This window comes from Populus trichocarpa, chromosome 18, assembly GCF_000002775.5.
Source record: "Populus trichocarpa isolate Nisqually-1 chromosome 18, P.trichocarpa_v4.1, whole genome shotgun sequence".
NCBI classification, from domain to species: domain Eukaryota; kingdom Viridiplantae; phylum Streptophyta; class Magnoliopsida; order Malpighiales; family Salicaceae; genus Populus; species Populus trichocarpa.
In genome coordinates, this window is record NC_037302.2 from 2,778,576 (window position 1) to 2,801,347 (window position 22,772).

A 22,772-nucleotide genomic window follows, 5' to 3' on the forward strand; every position below is an offset into this window, starting at 1 on the left:
TTTTCAAACAAAACACACTTTAAAAATCAACTATTACCACTTTTTCATAGCAGCTCCAAAACATAACAATTACCAAACCCTAACATTACGTAACAAAAAAATATTAAAGACTTTTTGGTATCATATTCGATTTTTAATAAAACAAAAAAAATATTATTTCCAAATCTTTAAAAACAAAAATCACAACCCAAAAATTCTCGCAGTCCAACAATACGTAACAAGATTTTTATGGCACAAAAACCTAAAATTAGAAGGCCCAATATAGGAAAAAGATTTCTTCATTCAGCCCAGCCCAGACCAGCCCAGACCAGCCCAGCCTAAACACATTTAGCCCGACCCATCCTAGCCCAAACAATCCCACTAAGCAACCAAAACATGAAGAGAAAAAAAAAATATAAATATAAATCAAAGCGAATCCGTCAAGCATTACAGGACGGCGAATAATGGCATCCACAACTAGAGAATCCAGAAGGAGAAAGATCGTCGATAGAGGATCTGACCGTTTAGCCCTCATCACCGGTCAGATCCAAGCCATCCCATCCCAAAAGTTGATTTCCGAGGACTCACTTCCTCATATCTCCGATGAAATCACCGGTACGGTGCTCCCTCTCTCCCCGTCTCATATCATATGTCAAATCTATTTGCCCCATTACTTTCTTAGTAGATTCTGAGAGCCTACAAAAGCGGTAAGGCTGTGTTTGTTTTGATGCTTTCTTGATCATTATATCATAGTTTAAACGTTGCCCGAAGGCTGTGTTTTGAAAGGTAAGGTTTAGTTGCTGCTGCTAGACAATGAATGTAATCTGTTTAACAGTTACTTTAGGGATCTACGGGTTAGGATTATGAAGAATTTAAAAGGTTATCGTGCTTTTATATCTATAGATTATTCAGGATTCTAAATTTCGAAACTTGATTTTTGTTTCAGTTTCTCCTGACGGGAAAGATGGAGTTTCTGATTCTACGTTGGTGAATAGTGAGCCCACCACCATTGCTTCTGGAAGCGATGGAAGCACTGTGGAAACATCTTTACGTGGATTTGAGACAGGTGTGGGAGCATCATTAGCTCCTTCTGTGGAAACAAGCAGCAAAGTAGAATCATCTTTGGCCACATCCACGGTTCAGAAATCGACCAGGTCATCTTCAGGAACAGAGCAAAAGATAAAACCACGACCACATATAAGTAGTTTTGTGACTTCAAATCAAATAAGCTCCGCCATCGCAGCATCAGAGAAATCCCGACTTCTTTGTTCTGTAGTTGTAGGCCTTTTGGTTGTCTTATCGTATTTAGGATTTCCTCTACTGGGCAGCAACTTTGTGAGGAGCATTATTGGTTTTAGGCCTCTTTATCTACTTTTGTTAACCAATTTAACCCTTGTGTTAGTGCCGCTTCTCTTCAACAATCAAAGAGGTTTTGAAAGGGCTGTAGATGCAGAAAACAAGATTCCTTCAACTGATGGTTCTGATTGGATTGAACAAGCAGGTAACGTGATGGAGGTAGGTTTGGTGATTCAAAGGGCCATGGATGCAGCATTTATGGATTGCAGTGTGTATGCCGTAATAATCATTGGCGGCCTTGCCTTGGTCTAGTAATTTAGCTACTTGATCAAATATGTTATTTCTCTTAACATGTATTAGTTCATTCTTTCTGGAACAACCTTTGGTTTCTGAATAAATTTATGATGATTTTATTTTCTGCACTCGCTACTTCTCTCTGTGATTTGATCCGCATTTGGGACATGCATTTATGGAAAAAAGATCCTGCTTTGCAAAACATCTCTTATCCTGCTATACCATGCTTTGAAATTCAAGTGGGTTGGGGGTGGAAGCTCCAATTTCATAGTGCAGGTTTTGCACTTCATCACGAGCTGTCTGGATTTGTTGCACGAACCTGGTAAACGATCCCATTCACACATACAATTTGACCTATGCATTTTTGTGCCTTGATAACATTAATCATAACGAATTATAACTTTCTTGTTCGGGCACTGTGAAACCTATTGGCAACAAATCAGAATCAAAGACATTTTGGTCAGGGTGCCCTTCACATATTGCTAACATGGCACAGTAGAGCGTGTACAGACGTTGCACGTACACCTTTGAAATCAATCAATGAATATTCGAGTTTGTCAATCATACGAATTCAAAAGGCTTCCAGATGAGACCGTTCACCAGAAGAAAAGATTCCCATCAAGCTGCGTGCTCTGATCCTGCAAGATGCCATAAACTTCATGAATCCCAGTTGTTCTTTGGATGGGATCATGAATTTTATGTATGAGATCGAGAGCTTCTTTCTTGCCAAGGAACTGTTCTTTGTCCAGCACCAATTCTAAGCTCTAGCTACGTGGACATTTCCCATTGGAGGTTCTTGTGTTAACCCAGACATTCACTCCCATCCTCAAGCATTATTTCAATTAAATGAGGATCAGTTGTGTCCTGATGGGAAGTCAGCAACTCTAGCAACCAGAAAATGTCTCTTGAAAATGGCTTCGAATCATCCCATGATACAAATTCTTGAACCACATTGTTGATGTCAATCAAACTAGACCCTGGTGTTTTCTTCATGCTCTTACTTTTGATAAGCTTTCTCATCCTTGACACACCATCCCACTTGGCAAGATCTGCATATATATTGGAAAGCAAGACATAATTTCCTGTATCATCTGGTTCAAGCTCTTCAAGGTGTTCCATTGCAATAATAGCAATATCAAGATTAGAATGAGTCCTGCAAGAACTTAATAATGAACCCCATATCTTCGAATCAGGCTTCATAGGCATCTTCTCTATAACATCAAGAGCCTGACTAAGGCGCCCTGCACGTCCAAGAATATCGACCAAGCAGCCATAATGCTCAACCTCTGGCTCTATATGATAATCTTTACTCATGGAATCGAAGTACGCTAACCCCTCATTCCAAAAACCAGCATGAGCACAAGCTGATAGAAGACCAAGAAACGTAATACCATTTGGTTCAATCTTTGCTTTCTTCATTCTTTTAAACAATTCAATGGCTTCGCGAGCTTTCCCATGATTTGCGAGCCCTCCAATCATGGTACTCCAAGAAATCACATCCCCTTTGGACATTTGATCAAACAATTGATAAGCTTGACCAATGCAACCACATTTTGAGTACATTTCCATAAGAGCATTACATATAGATGTCTTCCTCAACAACCCATTTCTGTCACAATACATATGTATCCATTTCCCAACTTCAAGAGCTCCTAGCTGCGCACACGCTGGCAAAACAGAAATAATACTAATCTCATCAGGCTCAACGCCCACAATTTGCATTTGACGAAACACATACAACGCATCGGCGTACGATCCGAGACGCGTGTAACCAGAAATCATCGCCGTCCAAGATACTATAGTCCTGTAAGGCATTAAATCAAACAAAGCTCCTGCCTTTCTCATCTGACCCACCCCAACATGCCCAGAAATAATACTATTCCACGAAATTGCATCTCTTTCAACCATACCATCAAACACCTTATGTGCGTCCAACAAACTAGCACACTTTGTGTACATATCAATTAGAGCATTCTCCATAGTAATATTAGACTTTGGCCCAAACTTGCACAAGTGGGCATGGACTTGCTTACCTAGATTATAACATACAAGCCCTGAACAAGATTTAATAACAAAGGGGAATGTGAATCTGTCAGGGAAAATTGGGTTTTCACTTTCCGGGTCTTTTAGCCTTAGCATTTCCTTATAAAACAAGATTGCTAAAGCATACACTTTATTGTGTGTGTGAGCTCTTATCATTGCATTGTATAAATACCCATTTGGTTCCTTCACTTGCTTAAAAAGCAAGCTGGCGTAACCAAGATCCTCAGTTTTATCACACACATCTACCATTTTTGTCACCAAGAAGCTGCTCTGCGAAAGTGAGTACTTGATCACATGAGCATGGATGCTCTTCAACTCTACAATGTTTTTGCAGTTTTGCAAAATGGGTACAAAGAAATTCTCTAGTTCTCTGATTTTCAAGGCACCAATTCTTGTTGCCATTATTGACTGTAAAGAAGGGAGCTTTTAGTCTATTTGGCAATCAATGAATAGAGGGTTGTTTTCAGTGCTAGGCGAGGCGGAACTTTGTAAACTTTTTGCGGTTTTGTTAAAAAAAGTTTGTTTCTTGATCAAGGAAAGCAAGTGCACGGAGCTTTAGTGAAAATGGGGTTTGGGTTCGACTTGACGTTAAGCAATGATCTTATTATAGCTATGTATGGAAAATGAGGTAGAGTGAATGATGCTTGTGATGTGTTTGATAGAATGCTTGGAAGAAATGTGGTTTCATGGAGAGCTCTTATGCGTGGGCACATACAAACTGGGAGCCCCCTAGAGTTATTATTACTCTTCTCCAAAATGGGCTTATCGGGTGCGACACCGAATGATTTCACCTTTTCGATGAGTCTCAAAGCCCGTGGTTTGTTGAATAGCTTTGACATCGGAGGACAAACTCATGATATTCGTGTGAAAACTGGATTTGATATGGTGAATGTGGTAGGGAATTCTATCACTTACATGTTCTCAAACTATGGAAGAACCACTGAAGCCGCCCGTATGTTTGAAGTCATGCTTATTAGGAACCTTGTAAGCTGGAATGCTGTGATAGCAGGATATACTCTTGCAGGATTTTATGAGAAAGCTCTAGTTTTGTTTCGAAAAAATGAAAGAAGGTGGGGAAATCCTTGATGAATTTACGTTTGTAAGCACATTGAAGGCTTGCACTGTCTTGGTGCAATCAAGGAAGGAAACCAAACTCATGGTCTCTTGATTGCTAGTGGGTTCTTGTATTCTGCTAATACTGCTATTGCTGGCGCTCTTGTTGTTCTATATGTGAAATGTGGGAAGTTTTTTGAGGCGAGGAGAGTGTTTAGTCGTATTGAAGAGAAGGATGTGATATCATGGACGGTACTCATTCATGGTAATGCTCTAGAAGGAAACTTAGCAGAGTTCCATGGACTTGTTTAGGCAGCTAGAGAGCGGCATTCAAGTAGATAGGTTTGCCGCTTGTTCATTAAGGCAAGCAAATGCATGCACATGCCATTAAAGTCTCCTCTGGCGCAGACATCTCAGTATGCAGGGAAGTTTTGGATATCTATCTATCTGAAGTGTGGAATGATAGATGAAGCAGAGAGACTTTTCGGTGAAATGCCCGCTAGAAATGTAATTTCCTGGACATTTATGATCACTGGCTATGGAAAGCATGGTTGTGGCAAAAAGGCAATTCGTCGCTTCAACGATGCGATGATGTAGTACGGAGTGTCTTTTTTTAATTTCTACACAAATTAATAAAACTCAGTTTAAATATCAAAAATTAATTAATATATAAATAAATCATCCTAAAATTTTATGAAATATTTAATATTCAAGAGATAGATTTAAAATTTAATGGCTTGAAAGAGAAGGTCACATGTCATGAAAGAAAAGAAAAAAGAAATGGAAAAAAAAGATTATTATAGATATATTAGAGTTCTTTTCGAATCTTGATAATACAATTCTAACTACGTCTTATAATTTTATTTAGTGATTTTTTAAGATTTAGTTAGAAATATTTTGTCAAGATTTTTCTAACGATATCAAATATATAAAAAAAATTTCTCAGTATGTTCCTAGTCTTTCTTTTCATTTTATTTCCTTTTTATTTATTTATTTTATTTATTTTCTTTCTTAATAATTGAATTTTGAATCTTGTTTTTATATCATTAATTTTTTATAAAATTTTAAATTAATTTTTATTAAAATTAATTAATTTATAAAAGGCATGTAACATGACTAAGCAACCATTATTTATAAAATAACAGTTATTAACAAAATCAATATTCAAAAACACAATTATATCGTGTGATATTTACAAATACCTTTTCAACCTACCATTCATTCTTCCAAAGTTTTTACTAAACTGTGTAATTTGTTTTATAATAAAAATCCTATTACTGAGCTTGATGATTTGATTTATTTGGCAGTGCTCTGAGGCTGCAGTCATTCCAGGACTAGTAGAGGAGCGCGTCTTTCAGTGCTCTTAAAAATGTTAGGCTCGGACAACCGCAGAACCAGCAAAGTCGGTGCGTTTGTTTTGCACCTTTTTTCGTTTGCGGTGCAAAAACAAATATAACAGTGTTTGCAGTGTAAAAAAATATAATATTTTTTTTTATTATTAATGGAACATTTATTAAAAAATTAAGTTTGTAATTTTTTCATGTTTTTTTAACTGAGTTTTATAAAATATCATTTATTTTTACATTTCAAAAATATTTTTAAAAAAATTTGATAATTGTTTATTTTTTCTTTACTTCATATTAATAATTTTTTTGGTGTTTTTAGATCATTTTGATATGTTGATATCAAAAATAATTTTTTTTAAATAAAAATATATTATTTTAATATATTTCCGAGTAAAAAGCAACTGTAACCACACAACTACATGTACATAAATCTCAACTATAATTTTACCAAACATGCATTTAAATCCAACTAACCATATTTAACTATATTTAAATTTTTTTTTTCAAATCATAATTACAAAAACTAACTCAAAAATAAATACACTCGGACCCTAGGAACTGTTCCTTCAGACCAATTCAGCCCAGATCCTCTTCAAAAATATTTCTCAGCTCCACTGTTGTATATACCTTAATTATTTTGGGACCTATTATGCATATGCTTATAGAAAAAGAATGGACAAAAAAATGAAAATCACAATTTAAAAAGAAAAGAAAAGAAACATTTTTCTATTTTAATTATTATTTTCTACTTGTAATGTTATTAAGAATTAAGAAAGCCTGAAATCACAAACACATAATAACATTAAATAATAGAAATAGAGTAAAATCATATTTCATAGAAATAAATAGATTTGATTTCTCCTATTTTATTGTTATTTTAGAACTATTGTGTTTTGGGATTTCTTAATATCATATTAAAAAAATAAAAACAAAAATCCCCCTTCCTAAAACAGGATTTACATCTTCATTTTTTTTTTTAATTTTAGGAACACAGACTCACACAATAACATATACATGCTTAGTGGACACACAATTCAAAAAAAAAAAAATCTTCACCGAAAAAAATATGGACACAGACAATAAAAAAGAAACAATGAAAGTGGGGAGACTTGATAAAACCAATCAGACTCTTTAAAATATAGGCAAGTTTAGTAACAAGTATAGGGGTAGAGGTTGATCATTTATGAATCTATAGGGATGAAAATGTAGTTTACCAAACAAATCCGAAATCAATAAGGAACGCGCTAAAAATAAAATGGCCGTTATAAGTCGGTACAAAGAAACAATCCTCTATCCATTCGGACTCCTTTAAGATATATGTAAGAAACAGCAAGCCCTAATTTTCATATCATTAGGTGGAAACTAGTTAATCCCCAATCCATGCGGACATGCGGACTCCAGTGAAGTGTAGTATATGTAGAAGCAACAAACCCTACTATTCAACTCTTCACTTCTTCAACAAAACGATCAAGTATTTCCCCTGTTAATTTTGCGTTGTTTCTGTTGCTTTTTGCCTGAGATCTTGAAACGTGAGTGAAGAAAGAAGAATGGCTGCTGCAGCTGCGGTTGCCGCGAAAATCACTGCGGTGTGGAGACAAAATTTTAAGCGAGAGATTTTCAGATTGGACGCTGCCCTGTTCAGATTTCCAGTTGTCTCTTTTGATACAGAGTTTCCTGGTTTCTTTCGAAACACTCCGATGGACGCCACTGACTTGACTCGTTACGAGGATTTGAAGCATAATGTTGATCCATTAAGGTTAATCCAATTTGGTATCACCGTTGCAGATGCAAGTGGCAAAATCGGGGGCACTTGGGAGTTTAATTTGCGGTTCGATCTGTCAAAGGATTTGTCTGTCTCTCAGTCTATACAATTCTTGCAAGACAATGGCATCGATTTTGACAAGCTGAGAAGAGATGGGATTGATTTCGACATGTTCGCACAGTTGTTGTCACGTGTTGTTGCCAAGCATCGAAACCTTTGTTGGGTTACCTTCCATGGCTTGTATGATCTGTCACACACATTGAGGACAGTGACAAACAGGCCATTGCCCCATTCTTTGGCTGGTTTTACGTCTCTACTTGGTATTGTGTTCGGTGACGTGGTGGATATCAAATACACGGCACGCTTTTGCCAGGGATTACGTGGTGGCGAGTTAGGCTTGGCAGCCATTGCTAAAATCTTGAACGTGGAAAGAGTTGGTGGGGCACATCAAGCAGGATCCGATTCGTTGTTGACGGCTCGTGTGTACACAAAGATGAGGATGGTATACAAAATTGATGGCACTCTTTGTGTGGGCTGCTTGTATGGTGTCTCAGCTAGAATTTGCAAGCCGATTGCTGTGCCTAATACCAATGGCCGCTGCTTTATTCCGTACTTCAGCACTCCAGCACCGTTCCAGCGTTGCATTCCTCCCCATTGTTCTGGTTTCATGCAAGCTGCTCCAACTTTTAGTCATGTCCTGTAGGATATCTTCTTTTGTAAGAATTTGGTGTTTGCAATTTGGATAAATGCTTTCAAAATGTAAACATTTATGATTTGATTATTCAAGAAAATATATTTCTTCGTTTCCTTTATTATCTTTTATCAATATCATTCTTGAAGAAATTATTAGATTATTAAATAAACCTAATTCAATGTCTAAATGCAATGCAAATTGACAAGAGAAGAGAATCAGATTTCATCACATGTTGATGACTGTTATCTTTCCCATTTATCACATAAATAAATATTCAAACAAAAGGCAAGTAAAATTAAAAACACGAAAGGTTCCTAACAAACTTCTTTGTTATGCTACCGCCAGTCCCTTACCGTGTCAGTTATTTGTTGTTGGCTCCTATCACCAAGCCATCAGCACCCCTGCTCTCATTGGCACCGCAATCCTGTTTGTTGACCTCCAAATCCTCATCCTGCAGATTTCTATGTATAAACTTCCCAGTTGATGTGCAACTGCATAAGCCCAACAACTTTGTTGATCACTTCCAACCGTCTGCATCATCCTACAAATAGCACAAATAACGCACCAACTCACTATTACAATCATCCTACAAATAGCACAAATAACGCACCAACTCACTATTACAAATAATCCCTGACCAGATACACGTCTGAACCATCATCCAAATGCCTAGGTCCCACCAACCTTGCCACCAAAATGCTCCATAATAGCTGTTTCTTTTGCTACAACTTGATCCCCAAAACTCCTTTTAATGGAAGGTTTAACAGAATCAATAAGCCTGGTTTGTTTGTAGAATCAACTAAAACTTCAATAAAATAAATAGAGCTCCTGTCGAAGGTCAGGAAGAAATATGTAAGAGATTCCATAATGATGTGGTGGCACCACATTTAGGGCTTATGAGAAAGAGATGGTATGTGCAATGGCAGCACAATGCAGTAGTTACCTATGATTGGTTAACAAATGAAAGAAGAGAAAAGATTTGACAGAGTTTGAGGGATCCAAATTGCCCTTCAGTGTTTGTAGTCTGTGACCATCAGCTGCCATTTCTATAGAAATCAATAAAGGAAGCTGACAGATTGGCTTGATTGATTTACCAGGAATGAACTTGTAAAAACATTCATGCTTCTAGGAGTATGACTAAATTGTAAAGATAGTGAGGTTGCGCTCAGGAAAAAATAAAACAGGACAATGGAAAAAAACTCATGCAAGGATGGGGAGAGGGGTTGCTACCTCTAAGTCTTGTGGAAGAAATCCTTTATCAACAACAATATATTGATTTATGCTGTAATGGAATCCTGTTGCCCGAAAAGCAGCAAAGAAAAAAAGTTTGCTATCGGTTAGGTCTTTCCAGCAAGTGTCTCAAAACAGCAAGTTAAAGGAGGAAATTCCAAAATAAAACTAAAAAAATTAAGTGTAATAGGACTCATATCACATGAATTTCCTGAACAACAGCATGTTTTGTTTTTGATACCACATTTTGATGGATTAAAATGGAGCTCGAATAAGGATGCACAAGCCTGTGATCCCAGTTATGGTATCATCGTGGCCATTGCGAAACAATCATATGCATGTGCTGCTAGACCATAAACCTGTAAAACAGCTGCGAACGGCCCAAAGTGCAACATCTAAGGTGAAACTTGTCTAAATGGAAAGGGGATCTCCAATCCCTACTCTTGCTAACTAGCAATGACCCCCCGAAAAACAACTAAAAGTTGTTGGGATAGATGTATGAGAGAGGAGTTCCTTTGCTTGATTGGTAATTATCCACGCAAGGACCAACAGATGTTGTATAGTGGAAGAGATATCTCAATTTTACAAGTAATTTGTTATTCCTTACTACTAATAAAATTGAAAAAAACAGATAAGCAAATGTACGGACACAAAAGGCAGCAGACAGCCTCTCTCTGCCCCTCATAAAACTACATGGTGCTCCATTATATTCCAAAAGCAAACACAAACACACACACACTAAACATCAGTTAGCAGTGAAGAGAAGATGTATCACCAAATTAAGATTATGGATCCATCTTTGCCCACAGTGTATGTATCGAAGCTGTCCATGTATGATTACATCAACTTGAACAATGAATGCTTGTAAAAATGATCATTCAAAGTGAGTAACTGCAAACAATGACAATTATATATATTGCAATTCTCACTAATTTATATGTGCCAGAAATTAAATAGGCCCAAATAAAATTCTTAGAAAAGCAACCCTTTCTAAGCATGCAGTGGCTCTTATCATCCTTATGGATCCCTGATTGTTGAGCTTTGCTCATCATATTCTCGATAAAATTCGCTAAATTTTCGACATGGAAAGAAAAAATAGTGCTATAAAACAACTATTCAAAGAAAAAAGAACCATCACCCTAAATTTCTAGTTGAAATTTGAATAGTAGAAGGGATGCGAAAAAAAAAACGCACCGAACTAAGGATGACAATGGGTAGCCATGTGTTGAGTTTTGAGATCAAGGTATCCTCCATTTGCCACAGTAGATAGCACCGGAACCTTGATCAGAATTAATTTAGCCCATTTACAATAAGCAACACATACTATCAAAATGGGATGCTACTAGATGCATGCTCCAAATTGACCAAGATTTAAGAACTGGCTCATTGACAAGGCTGGTAGTGACAAACCTAGCTAAATGAAAAAATTAAAACGAACTACCTATCCATTTAAGCATGCTGATTAACTTCAAAAGTACTTTAAGTTATGATTGTTAGCAAATGTAACCAGTAACTTAACATCAGAATATTTTAAAGTTTGTGTTTTGAGCAGAGCACATAAAAAAGAAATGACAGGGCATTATTTTATCATAGGACCATTATTTGTGATTCCCTGAAATCTGTGCATGACCACTTCTCCCATATCTGATGAGCACAGGGATCTTTATAATTGCAAACTATTATTTTTTTAATTATTTTATTGTGTATGCACAGCTACTAGCAGCAGATGCACAGTTCCAGGTGCTATAAACAAAAAAAACCTCCTTTCTAATACTATTAAAGATGCTGGCGCAACCAAATTTCGAATTCTAATATTTTCAAACACCTGGGAGTGCATAGAACAACTGTTTATTTCATTGCTAGTAAAACGAATATCTCCAATCCCTAACTAATCTACACCAAACCCGTAGAATTATGCCGTTATTTACACCCACAGAGAGCTGAACTTTATAGAAAAATTCCTAACCTGATGCCTCAAGAGAGGAACAACTTCAGACATTATCTTCTTTCTCTAAGCTTTCTTCTCTCTGCTAGTCGCCCTCCTCTTATGCATAGAAACAAGAGAAATCCCTAATCAATCCATACAAATTTCCGATTTATCAAAAGTAACCTGAGATATTTTTACAATTATAAACAAAAATATTCAATAATTATTAAACTAAAATGTGAGTGTTGGAAAGTTACTTACTAGCTAGAAGTTGACAAATCCAAAGCACAAAGGGGAGGGAAGACGGGCTGCTGGAGCTGCTGCCGGCTGGTGAGGAGAATGAGAGGAAGAGAGAGAGGGAAGAGCTGAAAGGAATTTTAGAGTGTAACAGAGTGTAACAGAGAAACTTTAAATTTTATAGCCTACGTTATATATATATATATATATATAATTATTTTTTGATATAAAATAATTATACCACACTTCACATTTCTTTTTTTATAATCTATATTCATGTGATTTATATATACAACCCACTCTACATTGATTGGCTTTTAAGTTTTTAATATAGCTTTGTTAAATGTTCTGAAAAAGAATAAAAAATTCCATGTACTTACAAAATGATAATTATTTAAAAAAGTATGAAGAAGGAGACATGTCAAATTCAGGTTATAAGATTAATATAACTCATAAGAAATAAAAAATAAAAATTACAGAACCCAATTCCCAACTAACTCAATGTTTGAGAATTAAATTGAAAAAAAAAACTAATTTCATGAGACTTTGAATTTTATATAAAATAAATCGAAAAAAATTACAAATTTCAATTCTCATTCAATTCAGTATTAAAAAATAAAATTAAAAAAAAAATATAATGAAAAGATGAATAAACTAAGATTAATATTTCTTCAATCTATCTATCAATGGTTGCTATTTTTTTTCATTGGATTCTTTCAAAAAAATCCTGTAAGATCATCATGCAGAATTAGCATGTATTTTATAAAAAATATTACTTTTTTTTTCAAGAAAAAATGATCTATAAAGTAGGTGATTATTTTTTATTCAATTTAGTTTTTATAAAAAGAAAATAATCAAAACTAGTTTTTTTTTGAAAAAAACCGAAACCGGTTCAAACCAATCGGTTTCGGTTCGGTTATTTTAGGGAAAAATCGGTTCAAACCGACCGGCTCGGTTTTTTTCTGGTTTGGGTTCAGTTTGGTTCGGTTTTTTTGGTTTCAGGCTTATAAAACCGAACCGGTCGGTTTTTTTAAAATTTTAATCGGTTTTTTTTCACGGTTTGATTTTTTCAATTATTTTTTTTATTTTTTCAGTTTAGTTGGTTTTTCGGGTTTTTTTTATCACCCCTGATACGAAGAATACTCGAGTAGTGGAAAGTATTGAAGTAGGAGCTCTTCAGTTACCATGTACCAAATCAAATTACACCACCGCACGAGAGGAATTTAAGGAACTAGAAGGTATTCTAATGCATCAAAACTTGGCTCTTTTTGAATTCGTGGTTGCATCTGTTTCTAGATTACAGTCTCACTCTGTGAAGTCTGTTCACTTCAGGCTTCATCAGAACACAAGTAAAAGTAACATGAAAATCTCAAAATTTATCGATAATACTGGAGGAAAGCTTTGCCTACGGACAACTGAGATATCTTTAAGAAGTTTGAGAAGGATTGTTATCTCCCATTGTTTTGTCACGATGAATCCTTTCTTTACACAGCAGCTCACTTGCTGGCACCATGCTTACAAGCAACACGCCCATTTTGATTCTTGAATTCATCTCCAGCCACAAGAAAGAATGCAGCGTGCCTGGAGAGCAACAATAGGAGACACAACCCCTCAGACAAGCAAAGGGAAATAAATGGCAAGTACAGCTAAGAGATGGATTCAATGAGCGTTGAAAATAAAGCAATTTGGTGAAACTCATGCCTGAAATAAATCATCATTTTGGTTTTCGAGTCATCGTCAATATCCGGGGTGCTGTCCATTGCCTTCTGCATGTGATGTAGCCACCTCTCTGCAGCTTGGGGCGAGACAGGAAATGGTCGATGGCGTCCGATTAGCGCAGGATGACCTGCCAAAATCAAAGAACGATTCTTAGACATGGGTTTTACCTGTCAAACTTACAAGAACAACCGCTGCTCCCAAGTCCTGGGCCTGGATGAAATAACTTATCTATATAAGCTTCCTTGTGCAAACCTGTCACAGAGTGGCACATACTTAGAATTCTGGCACAGTTGGGGAGTGAGTTTTAACTTGTTTTTATATTAAAATTTGAAAAGTTTTCTTTAAATTAAATATTTTAGTGTTTTTGTATCGTTTTGATGATAAGATAAATGAAATAGTTTCTATTTAGGATTTAACTAGGGCTAACTGCTTTCCATGTCTTCAAGGCTTTTGTTTGAGTTGGAATTGTATCATTATTTGCTGTCGATCCGGCTAACAATGCTGGAATGGCATAATAAAACAGTGCAAAAAATCATTGTTATCATATTCTCAAACACTTATTTTTTAAATTAGCAGCGGCGAACTTAGGCTCATTCTGCGCTTAGAAACCCAACACAAATCAACACTTCAAAGGTTTTTCTTACAACAGCTTCAACAGACTAAGTGTTTTTATTAATTATTGAACTAGAAATCAATCAACTGAAACATGCAGAGAACAAACTAATTAATCTTTAACACCATATATATGAAATCCTTTCCTTGAATCTATACTGTAAAGAAAAAAATCACGAGTCGTCCTCCACCATTATCATTTAATTGCTAATGACTGTCGAAAACTAACCCTTTTAAAACCATAAATCACAAGCAGAGATTCTTTTTTTTTTTTTTTATAACACGGGATGTCCAGGCCAGCTTACACGCAGCACGATTAATTTTTAAATCTACAGAACACCTGTAAGCTTAATAGACAAATAAAATTTTGAATCTACGGAACACCATAGAATACCGCGGAGATGTAAGGTATGCGCGTAAAAAACCGAATCTGGATACAGAAGCAAGGAATTCCCTGCCTACACGAAACTCAAGTGCACAAGCAGAGATTCTTCGAGAAACAAGTGATTTGCATCTACCAGTATCTAGGATGCTTGTGGCCGTCGCGTGGTTGATAGATTTAAAAAATATTTTTGAAACAACCTTCTTGAAGGTTGAGAAACTGTGGTCCCCACTGAGGCAATCATTCTTCGTTTTAGGAGAGAACCAGATTGGCACGCGCGGGGGGCAAACTAAATTGTTTTCCAGCGCGAGAAAAAGAAGTTTATGTGGCGAAAATTATCTTAAAATAGTATAGTAAGAGAAATATGAAAGGTAGATTAAACTTTCATTAATTTGATAATATAATAAAAAATAGATAATAAAAACAACAAATAAAATATTAATTTGGGCTAAGTTTGGTTCAAACGCAAAACCCTTTACTTGAAACATGAGATTAAGATAATTCTATAGAAAGATAAAATATAAAAAAACTCATTTGTAAAAAAAAACCTTACAAAATATCTAAGCCAATATGTTCCAATCTTTCAAATTCGTGACCTAAAAGGTTAAAGAAATCTCTATCAATAAAATGCTGAGAGATGAAATCAAAAAAGAAAATTCCAATAAAAAAGGATTAAAAATAAAATAAATAGCAATAAGAAAAATAAGGATCAAATCTTATATAAAATAAAATGAAATAAAATATTAAGAAACTCAATTGAGAAAATTATTCAATTAAGAGAATTGTATAAAATATTGAGGGATGCAATTGAAAATATAATTTAATCAAGATAATGATTAAAAAAATTAACAATCAAAATAATAGGGACAAAATCTGAAAGGTAATAAAATCAAAGGAGGGTTAAATCAAAAGAAAATTCTAATTCTATAGATTATTTAAAATAAAAAAATAACAATAAAAAAATAGAAACTAAATCTAAAAGGAAAAAAAAATCAAAGGGTTGCTTTGAAAATATTTAAGAGAAGACTTTGAAACAGAAAAGGATAAAGAAAAGAAAAAATGAGAAAAAGAAACGGTCACTAGTGCAAAACCTAACATTCTTTTTATCATAGACGTTGCCTAGGAATAAAGGTGATGCCGTAAGAACTAAAATGCCACAATGAAAGCCAGAGCTTGGATGTCAAAAGACATTATACGTGTTGTTTAATGACTTTGAAACAGAGAAGAGTAGAGTAAAGAAGAAATGAGAAAAAGAAATGGTCACTTGTGCAAAACCTAACATTCTTTTTGTCATAGACGTTGCCTAGGTGACGCCATGAGGATTAAAATGCCACCATAAAAGCCAGAGCTTGGCTGCCAGAAGACGTTGTACGTGTCGTTCAAAAAGTACAGGAGCACTCATGCGTGTCTACATGATTGTCACGTGCAACCGATTTTTTTTAAATTAATTAATATTTTATATATGTCTCAATACTAAATTGACTCTAATAAGACTTGATAAATACAAATAATAAAGCAAAAAAAAAAAACCATTAATCCAAGGAAAAGACAATTTTAATCTAGGGATATTATAGTCATTTTACTGTATATTTAAATAAAAATAACCATGCTCATCAGCGCTTTAATTGTTGCCTCTAAAGGCATATTAGTTATTTTATTGTGTAAAAACAACAAAAAGACTTCTATTATTTTTTTTCAAGGTGAATTGTGTTTTGTTGATAGAAGTAAAATTATAATTTTGCAGTGCCAATGCTGCAGTAATTTTACCACTCCTTTTAGTTTCTTTTCATCGGAAGATGCTTTGAATGGAACCAAGGGATGAAAGAGCAAGTTACTCTATAGTCTCTAGGGTTAATTACAAATTTAGTCCTTTATTTTGAAACATTATAAATTAGTCCCTTAGCGAAGACTCTCGTTGATCACTCGGTTTTCTTATTAAATCTTAATATTTTGGTTTCTATTATTCTAATTAAAATGGCCTAAAAGGGTAATTTTGATTAAATAGACAAAGGATATTATAACAAGATGGTAGTCGAAAATGATCAATCATAGGTTTTTAAATATGAGAGACTGACTTGTAATAGTGTTCAAAGACTACTTTAGCCTTGAAGAAATGATGCCATGGTGGAGTTCTGCCATGGTCGCTTTAGCTTCAACCTTTTCTTGGCGGGCAACAAGCTTCTAGGCCCAATTTTTGGTTGCAAAGGTTCGTCTCCCTTTGGGGCAAAATGATTTGTCACGACAACAATCCTGTTCAAAGAAGAAAAGTTTTAAAAGTCTGTTTTGAAGTGTATAGATGGGGTTTGTTTTTTTATGCTGAAATATATTAAAATAAATTTTTATTTTATTTTTTTAAAATTATTTTTAAGATCAAAACAATTCAAAACACACATAAAAAATTAATTTTTAGCAAAAAAAATTAAAATTTTTTAGGAATGCGAATTACACCGCTTTTCCAAACGGTACCTAATAATATAAATAGTTTATAAAATGGATACTTGGTTAGATTTCATGGTGTATGGAATAATTATTAAATTAATTATTAGAATCACTTAAAAAAAAAAGGAAACTAACACAAGAATTAGAGAAAAAAATTAAATTGATGACCATAAAAAATTATAAAAATATCTTACTCACCTACAATTTCTCTTTTTTTATTTTTTATTTTTTATTTTTTTAAAAAAATAAATTATAAAAAGTAAATAATATGATATCATTAATTATTCAGATTTTTAGTTTATAATTAAAAAAATTACATTAAAAAACACATTAATAATGTTTGGATATTTTTTCAAAGTTTAATAAAAAATTTATCCAACCTGAGTGTAACGCAAGCAATAATATAGTAATTCTTGTTCATTTATAAAAAGTAAAATGAAGATATATTCTTAGTCGTCATACAATGTGAGGAGAATCTTGTTGAGTAATCTGCACTCTTAATAACAAATACGTTAAAAGAGATTGAGGCTTCATTGTTGAGTAATCTGCACTCTTAAATTATTCATACAATTTTTTAATTTATCCTTCTATATTATGTTTTTTTTTTCAATTAAAATTCATGATTTATTTTATTTTCTATGTATTTATTGTGGTATCAAAAAAAAAAATTTGGCTTATAGTTGATACTTAATTTTAAAAAATAAAATTTTAAAGTATTAATTTAAAATAATTCAAGATTTAGTGTGATGATTGGAATTCATGATTTAATTTGATTTTTTTGGAACATATTAAATTACAATAATGAAAAATTATGCTTCAAGTCTACATTTTGAAATTTAATTCATTAATCATTAAGTTATAAATGACACAAATTTTATGATCATGTAGTTACATAATTTACAACTAGATTGACAATAAATTTAAAAAAATAAAAACAAGTCTGATAGAAATGTGACATAATAAATATGTAGATATGTAGACTTGAAAGAAACCATTGATAAAAATTTAATTGATGAAAGAATAAATTTTTAAATAATTTAATTTAATATTTTTAACTTGTTTAATAGATATGTAGAAATGATTTTTCTTTGAAAAAAAAATCATTTTGAATCTTTATTTGATATTTTTTATCTTTTAAGCTTATTTTTTCCTCTCTCTTTAGAGATGCCGTTAACAGTAGATGTCAGGATTTATCTTTTAAGTGTGTTTGAGAGTGCGGTTGTTTTTCAAAGTGTTTTTTATTTGGAAATGTATCAAAATAATATTATTTTATTTTTAAAAAATTATTTTTTATATCAGCACATCAAAATAATATAAAAATACCAAAAAATATTAATTTGAAGAAAAAAAATTAATTTTTTTTAAAAACACTTTTAAAACACAAAAACAAACAGGGTTTTATGCCTAGAATTTGAAGAAAACAAGCAGCGATGCTGCAAGATTCTCAACGCTAGTATTCGGTAATTATGATAATAGTTTTTTTTAATTGTTTAAAAATATATTAAAATATTTTTTTAAAAAATTTGTTTTTATATCAACACATTAAAAGAATTCAAAAATATTAAAAATACAATTATTAAAAACAAAATAAAATAAATTTAATAAAAAAAACAGATTAAAACTTAATACCAAACACCCCGAATAATGCTGGCCTACCACTTGAGAACAGAGAAAAGTTGAAAAAACAAGGGCTGCCACTAGGAAGGCATCTTGACCAATTCGTGAGTAAAGTAAGTAGGATTTAGGAAAAAGTGAAACAATCTATCCTTTCCTTTTGTCTTATTGCCTTGTATCGAGCTCGACCAGTCGACAAAAGCAAGATCATGGAGTAGGACAGAAGGGATCTGCCTATTTCTATACAACAATCCCAAATGCTTACATGGAGAAGTATCTGCCTTAGTTCATCATCCCATTTGCTACCAGTTTGCCTCTCCCATCAATCATCACACTGTTAAACTAGGGTTTCGATCTTGTGATAGAGAGAATCCATCAACAAAGTCAGAAACAAAGGAAAGAGAGAGAACACAGGGCAGCATGGAAAATGTATGAACAGCAAGGTGAATTATCTAACAGTATTACTCTTCTGCAAGACTCTTGAAGGATCAGCATATCTAGCAGAAAAGGATCTTGAAAGGTCTTCTGGCTTAGTCCAATCTGTGCCTTGATCAAAATTCTGAGAGTATTCATCTGGATCATAAGAAGCCTGTACTGATGTAACAAGAGACGCTTTGAGTATTCTCTTCTTGCCTCCATTTGTTTTTCTCCAGAACACTTGCCATCTGGGTTTTGGACCTTCCTTAACGCTTCGAGTCCTACATGAACAGACAGTTTCTCTTCCAGAGCCACCCCATTTGTGGAACATCGTCCGTCATTTCCCTAGAAAGATTGAGAACCAAAAGGTTATATATAAGATCTTGATCATGGAGCTTAATGATGAGGACGATGCTTAAAATAGTCAAACAAATGGATAAACTAAGAAGTGCAAACGGCTTGACTCTCATTGACAACTGGCTCTAAAACTAAAACTGGCTTTCAAAATGCTTTCTTTAGAACATGCCATGTATAATCACCTAAAAATACATAAAAATGTTTTGACTTTATTTTATTTAGATATCGGACACGATTTGAAGAATACATGCATGCAATGAATCAAAATATAAATTTCAATAACGAGTTTGAGAGATTTTCATAATTATTAATTTCAGAACTTATAAGATTAATTGGCTAAAACATCCACGTTAATAAAATTTATATATATATATATATTCCAAGAGTATAAGTGAATGAATCTTGGCATAGGATAGAAAAAAGGTTTTGGTTTAAGTATACTCTTGGATAGTTTATATGAATTTTAATCTTGGTGGATTACCGAACTTTTTAAAAAATATATATATAAAGGAGACTTTCATCAATATAAAGACTAATTTATTTTAATGATTATACTTTTTCTTCATTATAATGTAATGAAAAAAAAATCCTATTATACGGGGTTTTTAGGAGTGTGATAACGATTTCTTTTCAAAGTATTTTTTATTTATAAATACATTAAAATAAATTTTTTATTTTTTAAAATATAATTAAACCCATTATATTATCTTCTAAAATAAATTAAGGGATGGAGATATTCCACTGTTGACTGTTGTAAAATATATAGGGAAGAAAAGTGAGACGATAACCTGCTAGAGGCTGAATTGAGCTAGTATAGCCATAGAAGTAAGGCAGTGGAAGTCTAGAAGAGGGAGCCCATGCCAGTGCTAGCTAACCTTTTCACAACTTTAATACTTTTTTTCTCCGTCCAAAACCCTCCGAGGCTCCGACTGCTTGCCCCTTAATTAACAAAACACTAGGAGGGGTGGGGTAAATTATTGTAGCCCACTCCACTATTCATTGCAGATTACCATAATTAGCTTTTTTCATCCTGGTTATTAAACTTTCTTTTTACTTGATTAAGCCCTTTTATGATCAAATTAATGGCTGATTTAGATTAAGTTGCTAAGAAAGGGCGGGAATGAAAATTAGAGGACCAAATTGGAAAAAAAGAAAAGAAAAAATGACGGCGGTTTAAAAATTTGGGTGAAAAGTTCACTTTAGTCTTACTTTTTAAATGACATCATTTCGGTGCCTCAATATTCTAAAAATTTAAATTTAGTATAAAAATTCATTTTTCTTATTTTTAGTTCCTAATTTGAAAAAAGAGAAAGTTACTGGATTTTAATAGTAAAAAGAGAATCGTCGGTTGACATCAATTTCAGCCACTAATAAGATCGATGTTTGTGTCTACAAGTTTTATTCGATGAGAGAGATTTAACTTGGATGTTATTTCATCTTACTATTGCATGAGAAGGTAGATCTAACCTCGAAAAATTTTCGACTTTCAATTTGATTCATTGTTTTTGGACCGATTCTTGGGTTGTTTGAAGGCATAAAGAGGTTTATGTAGGTCTCTAGATTATTTTGTAGGTGTTTTGTAGTTAAAAAAGGGTTAAAAATTCATTTTTTTGGGGTTGAAAAACCTCTGCCTTGATTTTTCAGCAACCCTATTGGAGATGCAGACGATGTGTTGTCTGTATCGTTTGATAAAAAAATTTGATTAAACAAATAACATTTCGTCTGTCTAAACAAACAACATTAAAATAATAAAATAGGCAAGCACGTTGGCTTGCCCTTGTAGGCCCAAACTCATGGGCTCTTTTTAAAAGGCGTTCCTTAAAGGTTTTTTTTTTTTTTAACTTCATTCAAATAAAATCAAAGAATTTATTTATAAAAAAAAAGGTCTTACACCTATAAGTTTTTTTAGGATAATTTTTTTTTATCGCTTGACTTTGTATAAAAAAAAAAACAAAGTTTTTTCTATGGAGTTATCCAATCTTATAAGACAAGTTGCGGATTTGGTGAGTCAACACAGGTTGACTCAGGTGTTTTTTCATTGATTTCTTAAAATTAATTTTTTTTTTAATTTTGTACTTCAACAATGGATTGGTTAAGAATTGACTTTTGTATTTTTGTTTTGTTTTCTAATGGGTAATCCTATTTTGTAACTCAACTCACAAGTCTGGCATGTTTGTCTAGGTTTACTCGAGTTATTTTTTTTTAAATTGAATTTTTTTATCTTTCAATATTTTGTTTATTTGAATTGACCTTCCTAATTTGTTTCAATTTGTATTTATATAGTTATCATGGTCTCATGACTCAAGTCGTGGGTTTTACAAGTTTATATTGGTCAGTCTTTATCGATCCAATATATCACCGACTCAATATTTAAAAAAAAATATTGAGACCGGTATGTCACAATCTTAATATTTTTAAAATGTATCATTCAATATGTATTAGGTTTCATGCTTCCTAACATTTTTATATTTTTTTTTTATAATTAGAAAAAAAATGATTTGACATACAGCGTAACCAATAAACTAGTTTCCATCTAATAAACAAAAACTTTATAAAGTGTGGCCATTTCACTATAGCAGTAGATACAAATTATTATGAATTGCTACAGTGAAATGATTATTTTACCCCTCCACCCAAAAAACATAGCCCGGGTAAGATCACTTTTCATAAAGATACAATGTTCATTATTGATTTTTGCTGGTTAGATTAGTATTTCCACACATTGTTTTCCCCAATCTGCAAAATATTTATATATATATAATAAATCTATTAAAAAAAACAATAAGAAGAAGAGTATGTATCTAATTTGAAAAGGAGCTCTTGATGGAGAAGACAAGAAAATGAGTGATTTCTAACTCATAATAGTTATGGTTATTTACTTGAAAAGAAAATATATAGATAACTTTAGAATTAAAAGTATTTTGTAATAATATTTAAAAAATCAAAAGTAATATATACACACACACACACACACACACGAAGACAAGTCTCATTTATAACTCCTATTTTAAAAATACAAAAATTATTTTAAAAACAAATTTATTTTTATTTTTTATCTTTTATCTTTCCAACCAAATATATTTATATCTCAATTATCCATGTTTTTTCTATTTCAAAATACTAACTAAAAGCTGCCAAAATTACCACAAACATAGCAAGTACAGCTACGAGTTGAGTAATAAATCTGCTAGCCGCGTGCCTGCACTATCTCGTAACCAATGGAGCTCCTTGTTCAAGTTTTTCATTTACTAGAAGAAAGAAAGTACTATCAACGTGGTAATTGTTCACCTGACTAGATGAACAATTACTAAAATATTGCTTATCCTAATATATATTAGGAATTAAAATACAGATTATCCTTCCTTTTTTAG

The 22,772-nt window shown here is 33.1% G+C and overlaps 3 protein-coding genes, 1 long non-coding RNA gene and 1 pseudogene across 5 annotated transcripts; 3 read left to right on the forward strand and 2 right to left on the reverse strand.

Moving 5' to 3' along the window:
• Positions 1 to 406: 406 nt before the first annotated feature.
• On the forward strand, positions 407 to 1,697 carry LOC7458987 (uncharacterized). The gene is made up of 2 exons (XM_002324790.4): positions 407 to 594; positions 926 to 1,697. The coding sequence occupies exons 1-2, from the start codon at positions 444 to 446 to the stop codon at positions 1,585 to 1,587; spliced, it is 813 nt and encodes a 270-aa protein (XP_002324826.4). The 5' UTR covers positions 407 to 443; the 3' UTR covers positions 1,588 to 1,697.
• Positions 1,698 to 1,917: 220 nt separating this feature from the next.
• LOC7462953 (pentatricopeptide repeat-containing protein At2g20540) lies at positions 1,918 to 4,014 on the reverse strand. Its single transcript, XM_002324219.3, has one exon. It carries the CDS (start codon positions 4,012 to 4,014, stop codon positions 2,371 to 2,373), a length of 1,644 nt encoding a protein of 547 aa, XP_002324255.1. The 3' UTR covers positions 1,918 to 2,370.
• A 261-nt stretch (positions 4,015 to 4,275) lies between these two features.
• Positions 4,276 to 5,323, forward strand: LOC112324909 (putative pentatricopeptide repeat-containing protein At3g15130; annotated as a pseudogene).
• Positions 5,324 to 7,558: 2,235 nt separating this feature from the next.
• Positions 7,559 to 8,476, forward strand: LOC7458972 (putative CCR4-associated factor 1 homolog 8). The gene has a single exon (XM_024590340.2). It carries the CDS (start codon positions 7,559 to 7,561, stop codon positions 8,474 to 8,476), a length of 918 nt encoding a protein of 305 aa, XP_024446108.2.
• A 2,518-nt stretch (positions 8,477 to 10,994) lies between these two features.
• LOC112324989 (uncharacterized) lies at positions 10,995 to 12,011 on the reverse strand. Of its 2 annotated transcripts, none has more exons than XR_008058119.1 (3): positions 11,886 to 12,011; positions 11,664 to 11,741; positions 10,995 to 11,111 (listed from the first exon to the last, which is right to left on the reverse strand). It is a non-coding gene; the product is annotated as an uncharacterized LOC112324989 (long non-coding RNA). The 2 variants fall into 2 exon arrangements; XR_008058118.1 differs by having other exon boundaries at positions 11,664 to 11,767.
• Positions 12,012 to 22,772: the final 10,761 nt, after the last annotated feature.

Excerpts from the sequence above, each read along its gene's own strand:
- LOC7458987 (XM_002324790.4), top strand. The coding sequence starts at position 444 with ATGGCATCCACAACTAGAGAATCCAGAAGGAGAAAGATCGTCGATAGA. Across the intron at positions 595-925 it reads TATCTCCGATGAAATCACCG|TTTCTCCTGACGGGAAAGAT; the intron begins GTACGGTGCTCC and ends TTTTTGTTTCAG.
- LOC7458972 (XM_024590340.2), top strand. The coding sequence starts at position 7,559 with ATGGCTGCTGCAGCTGCGGTTGCCGCGAAAATCACTGCGGTGTGGAGA.
- LOC7462953 (XM_002324219.3), bottom strand. The coding sequence starts at position 4,014 with ATGGCAACAAGAATTGGTGCCTTGAAAATCAGAGAACTAGAGAATTTC.